Source organism: Mesitornis unicolor, unplaced genomic scaffold (assembly GCF_000695765.1).
Source record: "Mesitornis unicolor isolate BGI_N332 unplaced genomic scaffold, ASM69576v1 scaffold39001, whole genome shotgun sequence".
Lineage (NCBI taxonomy): Eukaryota > Metazoa > Chordata > Aves > Mesitornithiformes > Mesitornithidae > Mesitornis > Mesitornis unicolor.
This window is the reverse complement of record NW_010162454.1, coordinates 3503-25896: the sequence shown is the minus strand read 5'-3', so window position 1 is coordinate 25896 and position 22394 is coordinate 3503. Positions and strand designations below refer to the sequence as shown.

At 40.0% G+C, this 22394-nt stretch overlaps 2 protein-coding genes across 2 annotated transcripts; one reads left to right on the top strand and one right to left on the bottom strand.

The window, feature by feature from the left end:
• Window positions 1–210: 210 nt before the first annotated feature.
• On the top strand, window positions 211–3653 carry PGAM5 (phosphoglycerate mutase family member 5; the record flags this gene model as incomplete). The annotated part of the gene is made up of 4 exons (XM_010193627.1): window positions 211–336; window positions 1106–1194; window positions 1513–1646; window positions 3340–3653. Coding segments are annotated over 4 exons (500 nt in total), but the record flags the coding sequence as incomplete, so codon positions are not given.
• Window positions 3654–8676: 5023 nt separating this feature from the next.
• Window positions 8677–22138, bottom strand: ANKLE2 (ankyrin repeat and LEM domain containing 2). The gene is made up of 12 exons (XM_010193626.1): window positions 21676–22138; window positions 20439–20630; window positions 19038–19231; window positions 17868–18056; window positions 17449–17571; window positions 17003–17069; window positions 16156–16337; window positions 14550–14656; window positions 13484–13677; window positions 11815–12538; window positions 11113–11244; window positions 8677–8914 (listed from the first exon to the last, which is right to left on the bottom strand). The coding sequence occupies exons 1-12, from the start codon at window positions 22136–22138 to the stop codon at window positions 8677–8679; spliced, it is 2805 nt and encodes a 934-aa protein (XP_010191928.1).
• Between the last annotated feature and the right edge of the window lie 256 nt (window positions 22139–22394).

Here is a 22394-nt window from a genome sequence, read left to right as displayed (position 1 = left end):
CCTGCTGATGGAAATACAACTTGAAATTGTCCAGTCAGTGAGCTTGATCTGAGTAGTGACTCTGGTAAAAACATTTTCCCATTACTTTTTGAAAGGAAAAAGACTGACATCCATGGAGACCTTTTACGTCTACTGGACAACATTTTTGGTAGTTTGCGTGAGGCGCTTATGTGAGTGTCACCAATTCATATTATGAACATAATTTTTAAGGTCGAGAGCAGGCTGAACTGACTGGACACAGGCTGGCAAGTTTGGGAATAAAATTTGATCAGATTATCCACTCCTCCATGACAAGAGCAACTGAAACCACTGAAATTATAAGTAAACATCTCCCAGGTGAGTGACTTCCCTTAATTTTCATTGTTTTCTGATCCTTAAAACTGCTTTGGTTGAGATGTTATTTAGCTGACTTCCAGCCCTATGTGAACATGTCTATATTGATAAAGAAACTAAGAACCCTAATTCTGCTTGTTTCCAGTTCATCTTTAAAAATACCAGAGTCATCTGCCCCTCTGAGCGAGTGACTGCTACCTGTATGTACCGCTGCGTAGGAGAACTCTGCTGGTTGCTCTTCACTTACGTGTTTTGTAAAGCAAAAGCTGTCACAGGCCATCAGCTGACCTCCTAGCTGTCAGTTCTCTTAACCGTTCTGTGTTTGTTTTCTTAAATGTGTTGCTTCCAAAAAACCCCCCTTAAACCACCTTTCCTTCCTCAGAGTAAGAGATTAAAATATGAACGTAAATATTAAATATCAAAAGAGTAACATTGACATTAATTAGCAGTAAGCATTAACTGACATACAGCTCTAGATTAACATCCTTGCAAGTGAATTTCTTCAAAGTGCAGCAGGCTGGTAAGACTCAAGCTGCTGTGCCAAGCTGTTCTCAGTCAAAAGAAACTTTGTCTCGCTGATGACAAAACAGTTGTGTTGAAGAGATTCACACTCCTTGGTAGGAAGTGTGTAGACTAAAATGGTCTTTAGGATGGAGAGGAAGGCTTCCTTCAAGAAAGAATATGAAAAATGTGTTGATTGCAGAGTTGTGGGCCTGTTTGCAGTGCCATGTGAAGTAACAACTCCTTTCTGAATGTGTCTTTAATATTTCAGGAGTCAAAAAAATTAGTACTGATCTGCTGAGAGAGGGAGCGCCTATAGAACCAGATCCTCCAGTCTCACACTGGAAACCAGAAGCTGTGGTAACTTTTTACTTTTTAAAATCTTATTTATTTATTAGTTATGTTTTGGAGTTTTTAATATACTTTGTATAGACAGTAGCAGTAACTTGCAGTGTCTGAGTTGATGCTTTTCATCATAGACCTTGGGTGATTGTATTGTCTTCTCCTCCCTATAAGTGTACAGAGCAGTTAAAATAACTTAGTCCTTAAGTACGAGTTCAGCCTCAAGTGTGCATCCCTATGAAGAAGAACTCTTTAGAAGATGCAGCCCACCTGCAAATGCAGACAGTGGCACGTGCTGCTCTGAGTTGTGTGTAACTCTGAACTCTGTGCTATTAGCAGTATTACGAAGATGGAGCTCGAATTGAGGCTGCTTTTCGAAACTTCATTCATAGAGCTGATGCAAAGCAGGAAGAAGACAGCTACGAGATCTTTGTCTGCCATGCCAACGTGATCCGCTATATCGTGTGCAGGTATGTGTTGGATTGTGTGTTCATCTGTGTCCTTTACAAGGATGTGATTTTCCATGGTAGATGGTGGATGGCACTGCTGAGCTAGGAGATGTCTTGATTTCTCTTGTTTGGAGTGGCTGGAGATCAGTGCCTGCGTTGTGAGCAGCTGCTTCTGCAGCTTCGTCACAGGATTAATTTGCAGATACAAGGCACATTGGGAAATTACAACACATTCATTCTAATTCTAAAGTGAAAACAGCTGAATTGGTTGGGCTCCAAACCTTTCTGTATGTTTGAACAGTCTCTTTAATACCATATACTTCTGCTTCCCATAAACCTGAGGACAATGTCTGTCTGCACCATTGGAAAGCAATAAATAGAGCATCTGACCGGACGTGGTTTTTTGCGGTGCTGTGGATTTGATCTTACGTAATGAAAGATTGGTTTATCTTTCAAAGATGGAAATCTTTGTGTTATGCTCAAGCTGTATTAGTGTGCTTTTGCAGTAACTTCCAGTATTGAATTAGAATCTTTGCACTAACATCAAGGTTGTTCATGAAGGAGAAAACGGTTCTGGATCTTTGCCTGTCTCTGTACCCAATCAGCTGAGTCTGTTTTATTCCTCTTCCCTGAGACAGTTTGTCTTGAGCAGGACAGATGTGATTAAAATTTAATCTGATCAATACCTACAACAATTTCAGTTAGCTTTATTTAGCTGAGCTAGTTAAATGCTTGCCTGTCTGCGCTGTGGACTTCTTTAGAGCTCTTCAGGAGCATTCTCTGAAATGCTTGTACACTTCTTCCCTTTGCTGTTTCTTTTCTCTTTTTAACTTCTCTTCTGCCTGCTCCAGGATCTCTGATACTACAACTGAACACAGTGCGTGCAGTGTTCCCTTTCAATCTAGCTTGACTGTAGCTGTTCCTTAATTTCTTAGCCTTTCTAAAAGACTGTCCTAAGAGCCAAAATCAAGTTATTCCTCAGTATCTGAGGCAAAAGATGCCTGAGATATTTTTTTACAGCTGGTTTACTACAATAGATTGAACTCCTGAGGACTTCAGTTAGGAGTTTTGGAATAGCTGGAGATGAGCTGTGTTACTGAATTTTTACAAAAAGCACGAGGAACTTTTTCTTGCCACTTCTGCGGAACAGTGCAGCTGAGGAAAGTAGTTCTGGAGAATAAAAGTTCATAGGCATGTGCTGGCAGCCATACAGAATGAATCACTACCTCTGCCGTTGTTAGGTACCTACCTGTGTTAAGGCTAAAATAGTGGATCAAAGTGTGCTGTTTGCCACTTAACCTCTGGTCCACAGGGGCCGTTGGGGTGGTGAGCCATCCTCTCTACCTGTCCTGAACTGCCCAGAGGTTTGTGGTGCTGCAGTTGGCTCAGTGACCAACTCGAACCTCTGCTGTTGTCCCGTTTGGTACGGGGTTGCTCAGAGCGTTCCCAGCAACCTGGCTGTGTGAGAGCTTCTGCCTTCTGTCGATTTGAATTAATCTTGCCTGTGATAATCATACTCACCTGTTGGACTCTGCTTATGCAAGTGCATTGTTGGCTCTGGTCCAGTTACCAGTGCTGCATTTTCATAGCAATTGCACAAGAAAAATGTCCAACAATTTTCTTTTTTTCTTACCTGGAACAGAAGGTGATGCTGTGAGGGCATGTTAAGATAACTGTTTATGAATAAATTATTTTTGTTGTTGTTGTTTAACAGGGCGTTGCAGTTCCCCCCGGAAGGCTGGCTGCGAATGTCTCTTAACAATGGCAGTATAACTCACTTGGTGATCCGTCCGAACGGAAGAGTGGCGCTTCGAACACTGGGTGACACAGGGTTCATGCCTCCAGATAAAATCACGCGTACCTGAATGAGCAAAACTGATGGCTGTCCAGGAGCTGCCTCTAGTCTCTTTGCACTAGTACATTCAGCTACAGTACCACTAGATTTTTATCTGTTATGTTGGGGTGTGATGCTGTCTTAAAATGTCCTTTAGCCCCTTGCCTCCTTCATACTCGTACCTGCCTTTCAGTCCAGGAAAGAAGAAGTCTTTGTAAGCCTGAAGCTCTCCAGTCCTCAAGTGTTCCCCAATACTCAAAGCTGGGCTGTGGAATGCAAAGAGATTGAATGTCTGTGTGCTCAGCAGTTGCAAGAGCACTGACTCCCCGCCTCGCCCCTGCGAATTTCTGTAACCAAAGCTTGCTCCTCTGGATATTTCTCTTGTGCAGGAAAGCAGTTGGTGTGGGAAGGGGAAGGAACAGCCTTGTATCATGCTGCAGCTACAACTGAAGATGAGCCAGCTTGTTTCAGCTCTTGCAGAAGTGATAGGGTATTCTGCTGTTCAGATAAGGAAGGGATAATGCTTCAGTTTTTGTAAGCTGTTGAGGATGTGTGTTTGTGTCATTGTTTCCCTCTGCCCCTGGAAAACTCATGTAATCTGTGCCTGGAGGTTATAAGCATAAGGAGGGTAAAAAAAACCAACCATTTGCCTCAGCACTGTGGTGCTAGAATTAACTGCTGCTTATATTGAGTGTACCTCCATCCTCAGGAAGTACTTTAAGATATTCTGAACAATGTTTTTCAGTCTCATAAAGCCTTTAACTAAAACTTGGTCTGTAGAAGGATGTAGGAATGAGTTCTTGTAGCAGTAAGATGGAAGGAAAGGCAGGCGGCAATTTTCCGCAAGTGTTTCCAGTTACCGGCTCTTTCTTGTTTCTGCTCTGTCCCATTGACTTCTATTTGTTGGTACCTTGCTTTCAGAGCAGAGCGACACCACCACAGGGCTCAAGGTAGCAGTGCTTCAGGTCAGGTTCTGCAGTATTGGAGCAAATGGCTGCATAAAGCTACTGGTGCCTGAATGGTGAAAAACTGCCTGTGGGATGGCTCTTCTAGGCTGAGCAGTGCAGCTGCCAGGCAGAATGATTTAAGTGGCTCCTCTGTACGCTCTGACACTGCTGGACTTGTTCTGGTACAAATGCAGGTGGTGTCATTTTTGAGAGGAGGGCTTGGTAGCATTTCACCTTTCAGATGTTTGCTGCGCACCTGAACAGCTGTAGTAACTTAGCTCAATAGCTGCAATGTTGAAAGATGTCACCAAATGCATAATACGCCTTGGTGATGGGGTGCATACTATAGACCAGCAAACATACATAAATAAGTAGTTTAACAGGGTCTCTTATCACCAAGAATGTTGATGAGATCCTAAACTTGCACCTGTCAGAGCTGCAGAAAGCAGCATCATGGCACCCAACCTAGCAGGACCAGGGTTGATTGGTACAGGACTGTTGCATCAGGATGATCTCAGCCACTGGGGATAGTAGGGAACAAACCATGGTCATCGTGTAGTGCAGGTTGTGGGGGCAAGAGGAAACCATCTCTTTGCAATGAGCATAATTTATCAGTTTTTGTCTCTTAACTTTTTAACAGTTTTGAATAAAATAACTGGTCCGTCTTTCTTGTCTCTTCAGTTAAAAGTTGTGTGGCCATCTCCCGTAGAATGGATGGCTGAACGAAGTGCTGCACAGTGACTTGTGTTTCTGCCAGCTGAGCAGCCTTTGCATCGCGTGTTGCCATTTATCAGCTTTGTAACTCCACATACCAGCAATGTAAACTTGAGAGAATAGCTGGCTCAAAGTTCATTGCCATCACCTACAGCAATGCGTGCAAGCAGTGCCATATACAAGATGAACCCTTTGGATCTGGTGTTCTGGGAGTACAGGGGCTGTGTCACTCACCACCACATGGAAGAGGAGCACCAGAGCGAGTAAGATGAACGTCTTGTGCATTTTTGTGTGTCTGTGCATACACACACCCTCTCATAACACACCTTTCTATACCCCCACGCTAATAAATAGGTTCTTGGTGGGCAGCCAGCAAACACACACCACCTCTTTGCACATGTACAGAAATTAATGACTTTTTCAGTGGCATTTAAGTTCTGGGGAGGGAGTATGACATTTAAATCTAGCAAGTACATAATTTTTATAGTGTGCAGCCTTTCTGTCTCTTACAGACACTTTGAGATTGTTCTTCAAGTCTTCAATGGCACAATCCCGTGTCACTGTGCACACACAGATGGGTAGGGGGGTGGTGGCAAGGCCTGGACAAATGTGTGATTTGCCCACATCGTGGTTATCGCCCCAGCTGCCTACCACCAGAAATCAAACTGTGACACTTCTTGCTACTAATTTATTTTTTATTAGAAAGCAGGATAACTCTGCATTTTTAACATGACACTTGTTTTTGTTTAATCAGCCAACAAACAAAACAAACCCACAACTGATCTTTTGCACCTTTAAACATGAACTTTTGGCCAAGAAAACACAATTCAAGCAATATCAATCTGATTTAGTGTCTCTACAAGCTCTGTGTGGAAGAGCTTTCTTTACTACCGTGAACGATGAAATAGCTACATCGATTGCTATTCTTTGTTTAATAGCTGAAGTAAATACATTGCTAGAAAATGACTTCTTAAGATGCGGTACAACCGGACTAAGACACATTGTAGTATATAACACAGTTAAAAAAAATATTCTCTTGCCCGAACCAAAATAAAATTACAAAGTGAAAGACAAAGGTTTGGTGAGGGTAGTGGGAGGTGTGTGGGGGGTGTGTGTGGCTACTTGTACATACCAATACTAAGTATTAAAAAAAAAGAAAGCAAAGCATAACAAAGGTAAAAAAGGGGAAAGAAAAGAAGTAGAGCGTTAGTGCAGGTCTTCTGACAGCTCGAGAAGGACCAGGGCAGTTCTGCTGCATGCACAGCAGCTCACCAGGCTTGGCTTTAAAGTGGTAATGGGCAGTTACTCAGCATCTGAATAACTTCTCCAGAATGACAAAGACATAATTTTCATTAAATTATTAACCAGAACAAAACTAAACAAACAAAAACCCAACAACCCACAACCAACCCACCAAAAAAAACCCCAAACCCTTTAAAGTAAAACAGAGACCATAGAGACTGCATTTAAAAAAAAAACAAATCCTTGTTAAAAAAGTCTGTGAATATGCCTGGTAACAGAGCAGGTTCTGTTTGTTTTGTTGCTTTGGGTTTTTTTGTTTGGTTTTTCTTTTTTTCCCTAATGTGTCTTAAGGAATGAAACCTCCCCACCCCACAACCCCAAACTGGTTGGAATATCTCTGAATGACGGTCATTTGTAAAGTAGCTCTTTATAATTTCTAGCTCATTGGAAATAGGCTTAATTATAAATAAAGAGCTAAATAAGCCTTTTTTTTTAAAGAATAATTTCTAAAACAGGAATGCTCTCCCACAGTGGAGAGCTGTCACACCGGATAATCAAACTTGGAGACATTAAAATATGTTCAGTTCAGAAAGCCCAGAAGAAAAAAAAACGGTATTTTATGTACCTATAGTAAGTGGATGCCACTTTTTTAAAAAACTTATAAAAGAACAAAAAAATTAATTAAAAAATATGCTATAAAAGGCACTATTGAGCTTGCAAAAAGCATTAAGTGCAGGGTTTTTTTAGGTTTGTACCAAATACGGAAGCTGTTGCCAGGTGTACAGTCTGTGCACGAACAGTCACTGCAGCAACCAGGGAACCCTGCGAGCTCTGCAGGCTGAGCCCCAGCCTCGCTCCTGCTGAGCCCGCTCGGGCCTTGCATCACCCAGCCCACGGCGGGCGTTTTCCAGCCGTGCACCCGCCTTACGGACACCCAAGTAGCATCCGTGCTTCCTCATCAGCGTGTGGCACCGGTGACTCCAGATCCATCCCTTTTTTACTAGCACAGCCTTGGTGGATTTTAATTGTCTGATCAGATGTAAGTCACAACGACAGACAGTTTGTATTGTTTGGTGTTTTTTTTGGAACTAGAGGGCTATCACACTGGAGAACTCTGTTTCTGGAAGCCTTCCTTTAAGCAACATCACAACCATTAAGCTTGATATGGAAAACTGTCTTCAGTTTTGAAACAGATTCTTCAAACTCAGCAGCGTAGTGTCGAAACAAGTCATTCTTACAGAAGGCTAAAGAACAGAATCACTGACTGCTGTAACAAAGACTCATTACCACGTCAAGACTGGAGACATCGGAGTAAAAGTTTAGATTTCAGTAAAAATATTTTTAGTCCATACTCCTGTCTCTTTACAGTTGGGACATCAGGAGCCACATCATGGGTCACTGGCTACCACTCTGAGATTACAAACTAGACCATTAAGATATCTTGCTGGTAAATCTGCTGAAATTATTGCTGATGTGCTTTTGTGTAATAAGTATTAAAATCTGCTAATGTTAAACACTTCTGTGGGAAAAAAACCAGCTAATTTTTATATTCTTTTTAAATTTTCAAACTAACATTTAAAGGAATAGCAATAATTTCTATAGTGCCCCTTTACTAAAACACTCAGTATACCATGGGTGTTTTAACAGCCTCAGAACAAGCAAAGACTGACAGCTTTCTGTGTAAATACGTGCATACATACACACAGATATGTAAGTGCATGTGTCTGCATACTCCACTGTCTAGACCAAAGTGCTGGCTAGAAACACTAATTTCTGTTTATACACAGGGTTTCACGTTCATACTCAGCACTGGAGAGCTGTGGTTTCATTACCCAGGCTTTGTTTTAGGCTTTTCAGTTTGAGTACTCCCTCTGCACCTGGAAGAGCATTTCACTTCTTGCCATCCATTTCCTCTCCCGAGGTTTCTGTTCACTGACGATGTGCTACCTCCAGGCTACCCAAGCAAAAGAAGGCTAACGGGTTCATTACGACGACGACAACTGGTGATAACAAAATACCACCACTGCTAAGGAAAGGTTCAGCTCGCTGCTTTACTGGCAACAAGGGTTAACTCACAGCTACTGGACAACTGCACTGACTGTCACTAACTTCTTGTACATCACCAGTAATCTAGCTCAGATACGGCGTAAAGACATATATTCTTTTTTTTTTTAACGTACAGTTGTCCTCAATTAATTGAGGAAAAATAAATAGCCAAGTACAAACCTCATGTCACTTCCGTAACATTGTGGGTTACTTCCCTCTGCTCTAACAAGGAAAATAGAATTGAAGTCCCAGGAAGATGAATCACATTTTAATGGGCAGGAGGCTCTGAAAAATAGCGCAGTTTTAACAGCGCATGGTTGACACACGCTGGACTGTAGCGCCCAGGGCTCCCGGGGTCTGGAGCGAACGAGGCAGCGGTGCCGTATTTTCCTGGACTTCCTGTTACGGGGCTGCTTCTTCCTGAATTCGAATACACGGAAGCACTTGGAAGGCCAGCAGCAGTGATCTGAGACTTGGATCTTGCCTTCAGTGCTGGGCTTGGCCAACTGAAAGAAGCAAGAAGTAATTTTGCATTTTGTTAAGAAACCGGCGGTAAGGAGAGCAGTACCTGTCCTCAGTATCACTTGCAGGGCTTAGAAATAATGCACCAGCAGAGAAAAATGGTAGCTGGGACAACAGAGGTCTGAGAACAAACAGCAACAGCACTGTGCATTACGTGTAGACATCTTGCCTCATCTGCTCCAAATGGCCACTAAGCAAAGAAACGGGCGCTTGTGAAGCACCTGAGCAATTTTAGTCCAGTGCCCCCATTAGAAAACGGCACCAAGACCAAAGCTGCCCTGATCTTGGGCAGTGCCGCAGCTGCTGCTGAGGCAGAGCATCATTCCCCGCCTCCTCTTTAAAAATAATCTTTGTGTTTGGATGCCACAGAAGTAATAATCATTCTTCTACGTAGTAAGTGTCAGATTTTTTTCTTAAGTCAACGGGAGCTAGTATCTAAAATTTCTTTGAAAACAGAGAAAAAGATATTTGTTAAATTAAAAACCCATTTCTGAAAAAGCCTTTTCTTTTTCTCTAAATTTTGTCTTAAGCAAGGCAGAATGACCAAAGGTTGATTCTAGCACCCGTTCATTCTATGTGAGGTAATTTCTTATGATGAACAGAAAACACGCTACAAGCTAAATACAAAAGGTTTTTTAAATAAATAAATCATAAAAACCAACCCAGGCATCCCCCAGCGATGAGATACACGCGCACACGGCGTATTTAAAACCTTTTGAAAAGAAATTTTCTTCTGACAGACCTACTGGTACCTGTATCACTAGGCCTGATTTTTGCAGTTAAAATCCTACACACCTAAACCCAACGTGATCCAAGTCTGTCATTTCTTCCCTTTTGGCAGAGGTAGCACTGCAAAATTAAGGAGGCTGCAGCACGAGCCTTGGCGCTGACAAATAATCACAGTAATGCTTTTTTATGTGATAGAACAGTGATTACACATAAACATCTCATGTTATGTTTTAGCACTTAAGAATAACACAGTGAACCTTTCAGACATTGGAATAATGATGAAAAATACCCTAGTAATTGGCCTATTTCTTAAAAAAAATAATTACAAAAATCAGGGGATGAGAGAATTTGACTTTGAAAAGTGAAGCGGTACAACAACACCAAATCGTATATGAAAATGCTTCCCCATTTCTACTCCACTTTAAATCACAGAAACATCTTAGCTTCCTGGGTTTTTCCCAAGAACGAGCTGGCCCTGTTTCAGTGCACTGCTGGAAATACAGAGACAAAGTTAAGCTGCTTTCTTTCCCAGTGCTCGCACTGGGCAGCATCTCCCCTTGCATTACCATCTGCACTCCTGCCAGCCCTGTCACACCTTGTTTCAGCTCTCTCCACAACATTCTTCCTGCTCCGATCTCTGCTAATTTAACACAGTTGCACTTCTCAGCTGCTGGTTCCCAACTCCTACTCTGAATTTTATGGCCAATAAAGCCAGTCTATTATATTTTTAAATTCTCACAAGCTCTGACATAGCTTTAGAGCTTCTGTCTGTAAAGCATGCTTGAAAAAATTAATGTTTAATACCCATACTGAGAACTTCTTAGTGGAAACAGTTCTCATAATAAGTGGAATTTCATGCTAGAAGAAACAAGAAAAAAGCAGAAGTCAGTACAGGTCATTTGGTGCCTTTCTGTTCCTGTCCCCTGTCCAATCTGTTGTGTGGCACTGGGTCATCCGTTTCTTTTCTGAGAACTTTATCATGGCTGTATGTAAGTGTTAGCCTGTCTACACAAGGGACTCTTCAGTGTTCTGACCAATGTCTGTCAAAATGGAATTAAATCTTCATGTTAATTCAATTACCAAAAGAAGCCAAAGGGTCCAAGTACCAAGTAATAAATCAGCACACAGACACGTGTGCCAACTGGAGAACACTGTCACTCTTGAGACCTCCGTTTTCTGTCTGATTTGTCTGTACAGATGTGCTGAAGTTACGTGGAACTGCAGTGTAATGGAAGGAATTTGACCAGCACCAGCAAACTTCCCTCATTCACAGACTCCAACCAAAAAGGCTGGGTGATTAATTTCAGAAACATACTAACAGTTAACACGGTTGCACATTTAAACCAAGGTTTTTGTGAGCAACAAGGCCTGAAATTCTACCTATTCAAGCTCTTCTGTGTCTGACCTGCTAAAAATTTCATTTCAACTCATGTGACTGCACCTGCAGAAATACCTTTGCCTGTCAGATGAAGAGTACGACTGCACTGCATGTTTCCATTTGTAAATAACCGGGTATTTCTGTGGATCAATCTCTGCTGCTTCTATAGCTGCTAACACATCACTATCCAGCTTCGAGGGCTGCTCCCTAGAATATAAACAGAATCAGATGAAAAGAGAACTATGTATTTGTTCAGGCAATAAAACATTCCAATTTCAAAACATTTATTTTTGAAATAAGCAAACAAATTGCCCTTGCTCCTCTATGAACACTGTTTCTCTAAGAACTTTTTCCAGCAGGCCCACACATAAATGACTGTCCATTATTACACAGTAGCCTCATAAAATAAAAGTTTTGAAAACTTAATCTGAGAACATCCCAAGAGTGCAGTGAACACTTTGTTGGACTTATCATGAAGTCACAAGCCTGTCAGATGAATGGTACACAGCAAAGTTAGCTGAAACTGATTTGGAAACAAAACTCTTCTTCCTCCTTGTGTTTCAGATGTGGACTCAGGTAATCAGCTGCAAGAGAGCTGTGTGGCTACTGCACAAGCATCGCGGCACTTGAAGACAATCATTCAAGGCTGACGGCAACCGGCATTGCTTACTATCACATCATCTCAGCCTCGCCGTCAGTGACACTCTGAAAAGCATCTTGATTTGTTTTGTGTACATAAGCCAAAGGACAAGTAAGTGTTAAAAAGGTGATTCTTACCCAAGCAGGAATAACTTCTTAGAGTTGTCATTTGTGGGTGAAGCCTTCCAAAAACCTTTCTGTGAAGAAAGTTCTTGACGTTGTGCCTCGTTGCTCTGAGTTCCAGGTTCCATGGACGGCCTCTCCTTTTCTGGGGGAATTTTGTGTTCTGTCCTTAACTTGGTCTCTCCAGGTTTACCTGCAACACTTGGCTCACAAGAACTTGCCAGGGAAAATGCATAGCCGGTCTGATCCCGATGGTCCTTGGATATTCTCACCTGACTTGTTCCTGCAGCTGGAATCATCTCATTCACAGTTTTTTCAGTGATTTTATTTGATCCTCCTGCAACCTCTTGTTCTTGGAATGACAGGCTTTCAAATTCTGACATTAAATTGGAAACGGGTGACACAAGGCATTCTTCTCCACCATGCAAATGCTTTCCGTCACTGATTATCCTTTCACTGGACACAGGACTACAAAATCCATTTTTGCTGGAAGAAGCTGCCTTTTCATAGTGCCTGGGGTGATCTGATGTTTCTATAATGTTTCCTGTGTGCTCCATTGACAAGATATCACACTCAGCGTCTCCGATAGCACCGACATGAGGTTCTTTGGACACGACGGGTTGGCTGATTTTCCGTGCTGCATTTTGTCTGTTTTTAATTTCTTCTAAGCTCATGTCATCATCGTCCTCATCCAAAAATGCTCCAACAGAAATAGAATTGCAGCACTTTTTACTCTTGCCTGTAAACAATTTAAATAAGACCAACACATAAAAAGACTTTCAACAGAATGCCAGCCAAATAAACTAGGAACAAATAAACAACCTTTATGCCTTATGCTATTTCTTGAAGCCCTCTCTAATTTTATTTATGCAACAGCATGAACGAACCTAACTAAAGTTACAAATGCAAAATGACATTACAGCTGCATCTTCTTTGGAAATAACCTTTTATATCCTAGTCATTCGAGAAGTGAATGTGAATCCTCACTTCAATAATTAGCCAGCAACAAAGAACGAAGTTAGGATAATGCAGAAGAGAGTAGGAAAATATTGCTAATACAGAATAGCTTAAGTTTCCATCTCTTCCAAAGCACAAAGGCTTATGATCAGTCCATAACCACCCTTCAGGGTCTCGTCAGCCCAGGTCTGTCCCAGTACCAGAGGCCTTTCAGATCTATAACTGCACAGGAGGAGGAAGGAGCACAAAGATCTGGGCCTGCTGCGTGCCTTCTGTAAACAAATGGCAAGCAGTGGTCTAAGAAGGTACTACAGCTTTCCTGGGTTTTGTTCAGTGCGTCTTTCACTCTCAACTGCAAAGAACTGTTCCTTCATTTTAGGAAGTGATTTATTCTGTACCTGTGGATTCTATAATCTAAGGCGAATTCCCAATGCTCTGAGTAAAAACTTACTGAAGACAGAGGTTTCCTTACAGGAATTTCATTTGGGGGCTACCATCAAATAAAGTACTTCAAAAGAAAGGTAACAAACATCTGATGAGGTCTGTTCTAGTTCTCCTACATTCGCAGTGTTATTAACTACTTTTCCAATACCATAATCAGACTGTTTGGTAACAGATTAACAATAGCAACCACAACAGGCGAGTAATGCTTCCCCTGGGCACCAGGCTTTTTCTCCCTCTTCTCCCTAGGTACCACCTGTTGTTCATAGCACTGCCCTTTTCTTACCAGAAGGATGTGGAGTTTTATATCTATTGCAGGTTTCATTTTCCCCTGTTTCTTGCTGAGCCTTTTCGCTCATTTCCCGATGACTCAGGTACTCTTCTAATTTTCTCAACCCCTCCTGGGAAGACAGATCAACAAAACAGCCCAGAAATTCCCAGTATTCAACCCACGGGAACCCCAGTTCATGAGCTAACTCCCTGCAATAAATAAAATAAAACGAATCATTTGTGAAGACATAAGTATTAGTTTGACAATAACTTTTCTGAATACATTTTATCAGCTATTAAGAGGAGTATAAACGTGCGACTGGGCAACACAATTCTGCAACAAGCAACAGTCTGCAAAGGCGACTTAGCAAAACATCTTTAGCAAACATAGCAGCAGCTAAATTTCTTCTAGAATATTTGTCAAATTTACTATCCTTTAACACCATAAATATTGCTGTTTTAAAACTGACTGTATCTAGACATCAGATAGAGATGAATCCCCACTGACGCAGGCACAATCTGAATGATACTCCATTCAATAGCTTTTTCTATTTGGGAACAGGAGAAGGTAGAAGGAAGTGGGGTTATTTTAAAGAAGGAAATCTAACAAGCTTTTAACAAAGTCTGTGTTTTCCATATATTGCTGATACAAGGTATTTTCAAGGCAAGGACACATACCGCAACACACAGCTTTTATAAAGCAGAACATTTGTATTATTATTATTATTATTTGTATCTCTTTTTAACAATCCCTCAATTTTACAGAAAAGTAGGCTATGCATAATTTCAGATCTTCTGACAAATTAGGCAAATAAATGTCGGAGAAAAGCATTCTATACACACCATCAGCAATAGTTAAAATATTTCCAAAGCTAAGAAAGGTAGGTGTTATGTTTTCAGTTATTTTGTTTACACAAAAATACAGTAAATATCCAACTACGATGTACTTCGTAAAATATTTCTGCCAGTAACATTTACCCCAAAGTATTGTTCAGTAAGTAATAACTGAACTCAGCACAAGTCTTCTGCTTTTAATTGCTCTGTCTATTGCTAATTTTTTATACTGAAACTCATTTAGATACCTTCCAACCCTTTCAACACCTCTCTCCAGATCAGATTTCCTGACATTGTGAAAGAAGCCAGCTCTCTCTCGAGGTGGAGTCTTCCAAAGCCTGCGAAATTCTTCAGCCTTTTAAAAAAGAAAAATAATTTTAAAATCTACACCCCACAACATGAAGCTAACTCGGTGCTGGCTAAACGTCTACCTCTAGGTCTAAAAGACATTTAGCTGCTTGTTGTCTACACGTGAAAAACTGTAGTTCTGAAACAAGCATTCCTCAACTCTAGCTACGAGGAATCTCAGACGGGATCATTGGTTACTCCTTCCGCTATTACTGGTTACTTTGATCTCATAAATGCTTATTAAGAGTAAGGACCATAATGTGTAACAACCCTAAAGAACACCGTACAGATACTAAGTCTGTCTGGTTTTAATTTGTGTGTAGCACGGAACAGGTATGTCTTCTAGTTTTGCCATGTCGTTATAATTTTATGTAATGATAAATGCTCTCTTGGTCACCGGTTTCTAGGTTGCAAAGGTGGTATTTTTATATGTATTTATTTAATTCCACAGACTCACTACAACTGTTAGAATATATTCTTGCCGTATATTTTGAAATTTGAATTTGAACTGCTAAAGGCAATAAACTAATGGATTTTTGTAAAAGCCCAAACTTTATGCCTTTATACGATGGAAGTCGGCAACAATAACTAAGAATTACATCCAGACATTAAAAGTATCTGTCAGCAATCAAAGTACTACATTGTTTACACTCTAGGTAGATTTTTTTTCAGAGTATAAAATATATTTACATTTTTGTCAGGTGAATTGAAAATTGACCAACAAGCACATTTAGAACAAAAAGCATTGAGCATTTTGGTAAAACTCAGTCCTGGAAGAATTCATGCATTAGATGCCAGAAAGTTCTCTATTGTCTTTACTCATGATTTCTAAAGCTGTCATACTTGTAGCACATTGTTATGAAACAAACGAGTCAAAGAAATGCCTGCAAATTTATACTGTATTTAACTGGTATCTAACTATTCCTTCTGAAAACTTCACTTTCTACTACACAATCAATATTTTTCCAAAACTATCCCAGCATCTGCTATTTGGTTATCGGTTTTTCCATCTAGAACGAAATACTGTTCGCTCAACAAGCGGAGGTGACAAACTGCTCCTAACATCCAGCGCCAATTTCTAGAAATGAGATAAAGACACAGGTAGGATTTTTTTAGACTGATTCACAGCCACATTGAAAGGCTTTGTTTCAGATTAGAAACTTGGAGCAATTATCTGTAAGACAACATAAGGTTTGCCAAAGAGTGCTCTTTGAATAGACTCCAATAGGAAACAGAAAACAACAACTCTCTTTTGAATGAATTTCCACTCTTCTTATTTACACCACACGTTTCTATGTTTTCAGCAATAAAAAAATCTTTCTGTGCTCCTCCTCTATGGAGGGAGATCCATCTCTTCAGGAAAGAGAGCGCCACAATCTGTCCAGGAGTGAGCTCCACCACACGATGAACTGTGGGTGAATCTGCTAATGGCTCTTCATTTGAAAAAAAAAGAAAAAAAAGGAATAAAAAATAGGCATTAAGAGTCACATGACATTCTCTTCTTACCTTTGAGGGGCTCATGGGGCCTGCAAAAGCTCGTATCGACAGCACTGGGTCTTTGGGGCTGCCAGCGTATTTAGATAAAGTTCTTTGGGGGCTGTCGTCTGTCTGATCAGGGGACCATGGCGCACCAATTACAGGAGCTGAGGAATTGTCTTCTGCTCTCAAGAGTGGTACATAGTATCGACCTAAAAAAAGGTAATACAAAGCTTTCCTACTGAGTTTACATTACATTACCCCGCTGCTTCTTCCTAGACTACCAATACACCCGAATACTTCACCAGCTGACTTTATTTCATTAGTAAAACTATTTCCAATTCAAACTCGCTGTTTCAATGTTTATTGACTGCTTACAGATTGTATTTTAGTGCAGGCTCCCCTCTCTCTCAAATACAGAAACTGATACACGTATCTCTCCCCTAAGGATCTTCAGCGAATACCAAAATGTCAGTTTGCAGATGCCTAAACCCTCACATGACAAAACAGTGAAAAGTTCCGTGTCAAAGAAATCACACGACTGCCCAGCGTGACAAATAAATCTCTTGCTTTGTAAAGACCTTTTGTTTGCTTTTAAATTAAACTTTCTGCTTCAGGCTCACTGAATAAAATAGGGGCCATGCCCACATTACAGAGCTATGAGGAGAACCTTGTGATCCATACAGTACCAGTTCTGACCATGTAATTTAAAAGACAAAAATGCTTTCTGTTCCTTGCCAGTTTTAGAGTTTCTCTTTGGTTTTCAGAGCACTGTACAGTAGCATCATTTATGAAAAGGAACGCTAAAGAAGGGAAACAGAAGACAGCAAAGAGACAAAATACAGGCCTGACATAGTATAAAACTCTCAATACAGACCTTTTAAGTACTCTCTTAGCTTTTCTTTCAATTCTGCAGATTTATTCTTGCTTCTTTCACAAACTACCTGTTAATACGATTTTAATTGTTTGTTAGTAGAGCACAAGACATCAATCTCAAATCCATCACAATGTGCGCTCTTTTTGAATAGTCAATTATTGGTCTCAACCCATCTTGTACAGCGTTTTTAATTCACAGTAGAACACTAAAATACATCCACATCCATCAAATGGATACCGTAAAGGCACTGAATCATAAAATCTAGAACTTTTCCCCAGATACAACGAACATAAGATATTTTTAGTGTTATCAAAGATTTACACTCTAACGGCAACACTAGTATCTCATAACAATCTCTATCTACAGTAGTCAGTAAATGTCTGAACATGAGATCTACTGATTTGGCATAACAATTCCGGTTTTGTTGTCAACGTGGAGAGACTTACTTCTGCTGGAGTTTGATCGTATTTGTTTCTTGGATTTTTTACAATAGCTGGGTGCGAGGTAAGAACATTAACAACGTCCAAATTCCCAAACTTGCAGGCAAAATGCAATGGAGTATCAAAACCCTGCAGTGGTGAAAAGGGAAAATTCACATGCACTTGGAAACACGATAAAGCCAATCCCACGTATTTTATTTTGAGACTGGGAGAAGTGTATAAATGTCATGACCAATTATCAGGGCTCTGAACAGATCTTTTCCCACCATACAGTAAGAATCATGATTAAAACCCACAAAACTCATGCATAAGTCATTTTGCTAGAAGCATCCCCTTCTGTTCTCTTTTCCTTCTCCCTTACACATCCTTAACACCTTCAAGTTGTTTCCAAAATAACATGAAACTGGCAAACACTCAAGTCTCACCATTTTATCTGGTGTGTTCAGGTAAAGGTCCACGATGTATTGAATACGGTTCTTCAACATTGTATCGTTATCGTCTGGATACATAAGCCGCATAAACTCAGGATTTTCCAAAGTGTCCAGTAGTAACTGGCAGATCCCAGGTTGATTCTCCTTGGCAGCAACATGCATGACATTGTACCTACACCCCTCCTGAAACAAAAAAAAGACAAATATTAGGATGAACTGAAATCAAAACAGCTTCCTGACAGCCACACGCTCAACTGATTTAACTGTGAAAATACAAAGGTTCCCATACCCATACCATACAACACCAACTGTAGTTTGTTTCTTAATATTTTTTTTAGGAAAAAATGTTAACAAGACAGTACATAAACATTCAGACCTGCAGTAAATTATATGATATTGTAAATTTGTATTTACATCTTTATACCCACGTTATTCTTTCAATTAACAACATTACTCTTATACTCAGCTATAGTCTTTCTTAACATCTAAGGCAAAAGTGTGGCAAAGAAAGTCTACTAAGCTATCACATAATAAAAGGAGACAGGAAATTGAGTGTATAAAAAGAGCAGGAAAATAAGTGTACGTATATGCATATATAAAATTCAATTTGCTGTTAATATATCACATACAAAATTTCAACAACTTCCCAAAGCTGCTCTGACAGAAGTAATTTGTTAAAGTAAGATCGTCAGTGACTGCTAAACGGTACCTTACACATGGCTTCTAGATGCAGAGAACATTTTGAAATTCGGTGGTGGTGTCCCAGCAGCAGTGTTACAGCCTGGGCCCTACCCTGTTCCTTTAAGTTATTCTATTTTAAAAAACACCGGAATTATTTGCAGGAGATCAATACCAACAACAATACCACAACATCACAACAACAACACGGTTCTTGCACGACTGGATAAAACTGTCCTCACCCTAAAGAAAGAACTGCTTACTCAGTTTCTTTAACTCTCTATTTTGATGGGTGACTTAACGCAAGACAGACAGCTGCCGTGTTTCTCTTAGCTTTCAGCTAGGATCAATAAACACTGAGAAACTTTGCACTGGCAGAAACAAGATGATCTTGAATGAAGAGTAGGAAACAACATTCCTTCCAGTTCTGCTTATCAGGCCTCAAAGCTAAACCATTAAACCAGAACTTGGATTTTTCTTTTTTACCTGTACGACTGTTGGATTGTCTCCTGACCCAATCAGATAGCGAGGGTTACTCCAAATAAGCTCTGAAAATGTCGCTGTATCTCCTTTCTCGACAGCTTTCCGAAGTTTAGCAGTAAGATCTTGAGTACGCGGACTTTTATAACTGTTGGCTCTCTCTTTATTTGCAGTTTCCATCTCAGGGGAGAACAAGCCATCTATCAAAATAAAGCAACACGTTTCTAGATGCATTCTTTTCAGTGATTAATGTTTTCATACCCAGACGATGAAAACCAGCTTTTAATCTAAAATACGTATTACCTTGCATCTTCAATGTACAGGAGTAAAAAAAAAAATAGGTCAATGTCATTTAAACTTACTGGTAGTTAGCAATAGGGACGGAGGAGAATATGACTTAATCACCTTGTAAAACTGTTTTGTAATTGCCAATCTGCTTCCATGCAAACTTAAAAGCAAAATTCAACACGAAATAAGAATTTTCTGAATATTAAAACAGCTTTTGCAGTTATGTGGTTACTGGGTCCCTTTAATACAGCAGCTGGGAACACTGAAATACAGTAAGTGTTTACCATTTTATTTCTGGACTTATGAACATGGTTAATTAAATACAGCCTGCACCATTTTACTGGTGTCTTATTAAACCTGAAAATCCTGAAATCTGTGAGTAAAATAAAATCCTACCAAATATAACCAGAGACTACTAAGCAACTATGCAGACCGCTACCAACATTTTAGCTGAAGAACAGCAATGCTTTTTAGTGTAAAATTCATGCAAACCAGAATGATAATTGCTTTTAAAACTAACCAGTTTACTTTACCATAACATAGACCGTAGAAACCATACACTGAAGGCCAAACCTCATGCTTTAAGTAACAAAAAGCAGTCATTCCACAGATTCCTGGGGCCCCAATTTACTTCTGTGGTCGTTCTTCACAAAAGAAATGGCAGGATCCCAACCTACCCTATTTTTTAAAATTTCTGTACAGAAACCCTGGTGCCCCTTTCTTGGAAAAGCATCAATTAACTTTAAGGATTACTTTCTCCAGTGAGAGTATAAATTCATACAGAAGTAAAACCACATTTGAATTTTAAAAATAAAATATTTTTATTGCCTGTTTCCAATTTATTTCACAGGAAAAATGTAATTAAACACTACCTGTCGTATCTATTTATACAGCAATTTTATTTGGTGAGTAAGCTCTGGAGCTGTGATCTAACATTTGTTTACAGCTTATCTTAAACACCACCACTCTAAAGGGACTTCAATTTATTAAGATGCTTTACCCTTTGGTTTTTTTTTCTGTTATCAGTATATTGGTTATGGAGTTATTGCTTCTTCTCTCATAAAAAATTAACAGACTGTATATTGCATCTACTGTGCACAGCTGAATACTTTCACTTACCTCTATTAAATGATCCGATTTTCACTGGAGACAAACATACAGAGGACTTGCTTGGAGATGGGAAATAATCACAGATTCCTTTAGCAAATTTCTCAGCATCCTCTCGGTTTGAAAAAGCTTTAAAACGGGAACCCTTAATCATCTTAACAGCTTGGAGAGCTTCCTTTTTATCTTCATAAACATGTATTCTCTCTGCAACAAAGTACAATCAAAGTAAGTTATTTCAATGATCTCAGATTTGTTCCTAGACACAGATTACAAAATTCCCAGATCATCCTTCCAGCTCTGGTCCAAAACTGTTTATCTATCAAACCTGGCAGAAGAATCAGACGCCCTTTGAAGTTTTCTCTCTCAGAAACTGAGAAGAATAATTTTCCCACTCCAGCTAACATCAGGTGATACATGCACCGTGTTTGGCCATTCACATCAACGATGTCTGAACATCTTTTTTAATAGATGGGCCAGCTTCAGCAAGCGAGTATTTCACATCCAGGCTGAAAAGCAAACTCTGAGCTTATTCACCCTGCATTGCTTTCCACATTCTCCTGTTCAGAAAGATCAACTATGTAATGATCCCCTGTCACTACTTTGACCTCTACATCGAACCTGAGATACTAATTAAATCCTCCTCCTTCCTCTCCTTTTGCACTGTTAATTTGTTCAAATCTGAATATCCTTTTTATGAGAAAGGACACTTCTTCCTACAGTCTCAGAGGAAACAATCCTTTCTGCACCACTGTAATCCTGCTGCTAGGTAAGTTAATAATTCCTTACTGCAGGACTGATCGATAAAATGTAAAGAATGACTGATGCTTCTAGATATCATTTGGTATTAAGACAGAAAGGAAATTATTAAATCTGTTAGAAGAGACCATTTAAGTTTCAACTGATGACAGTATAAATAGTTTTATGATGGTTTATTTGTAGGATTACTTTTTATTCTTAAGAGGGATTAAAGGCACAGGATGGGTATGAGAGTAGGAGGAAATCACTTTCTCCGTCTAGGCTACGTTGAGTAGAGGATCCTCACGTATCAACTGTAATGGCAGAACACCTGGGATATCTTATAACTGTGCTTCTATGCCTCAGATACTCCAATAAATACTATTTACAGAAACAAAAAAATAATTCGAGCAACGCTTAAAATACTAATACAGTGGTGTTCATATAGAAAAAGGTCTATTTAGACATGATTGTAAAATACTTATCATTGGAAATAAAGGAAATTAGTATTTACCATTCCTTGCCAGTATGTCGTCATAAACTGGACAAACACCATAGTATAGTGGAGGATCTCTGGGCTGTGTCCCGGTATTAACTTGTGAACCAACACATCCTGCTCCACAGACTGGAGCTGAACAGTTCATGTGTGTCACAGCATCCTCTTCTGGAGGGTTCAGACCTACACAGTACCCAAAGTCTGCCTCTTCAGAAACACTTCCATGACCGTTGTGACTCGCTGCCTTCTGTGCTTCTGCCCCGCTGCAATCCGCGGGGACACTTCCAGTGGCCTCCTCTGACAGAGCCCAGCCTTTTTCCTCCAATGCTCCTTGTTGCTCCAGCAATGCCCGAGCCAATTTCTTTTCAAAAATAAACCTAGTAGTTGAGGTAATGGGCCCACATTTCAGTCCCGCCCTTACAATTTCTTCTCTAAGCTCATCAGGGGTGAGCTGCTTCAAACGGGATAATATTGTATCCATTGTTATTTCACCTATGGGAAAGGCAAAAAAGAAAGGAGATAAACTGTAAAGTAACACAACTTCCTTTCTACTATTTAAGTGCTGTATTAAAACCAAGGAAACAAGCGTATCATAATTTTTCAGATTCTGAAGAGATCATCACAGTTGCTCATCACATTAAGAACATTTTAAGCTATCAGACTAAAAGTTTATTTCCTGTCCTCTCACAAGTACTTGAAAGAGTACTTAAGAGCTTAATTTTTTTCTTGTTTATCCT

What these genes read in the sequence shown, in the direction of transcription:
- ANKLE2 (XM_010193626.1), bottom strand. Translation starts at nt 22,138, where the DNA reads ATGGATACAATATTATCCCGTTTGAAGCAGCTCACCCCTGATGAGCTT. An exon ending in ACAATCCAACAGTCGTACAG is followed by an intron (nt 18,057 to 19,037) that starts GTAAAAAAGAAA and finishes TTTTTGTTTCAG; the next exon opens with GAGGGGTGTAGGTACAATGT. An exon ending in GCTAAGAGAGTACTTAAAAG is followed by an intron (nt 16,338 to 17,002) that starts GTCTGTATTGAG and finishes ACCTTTTTTTAG; the next exon opens with GTCGATACTATGTACCACTC.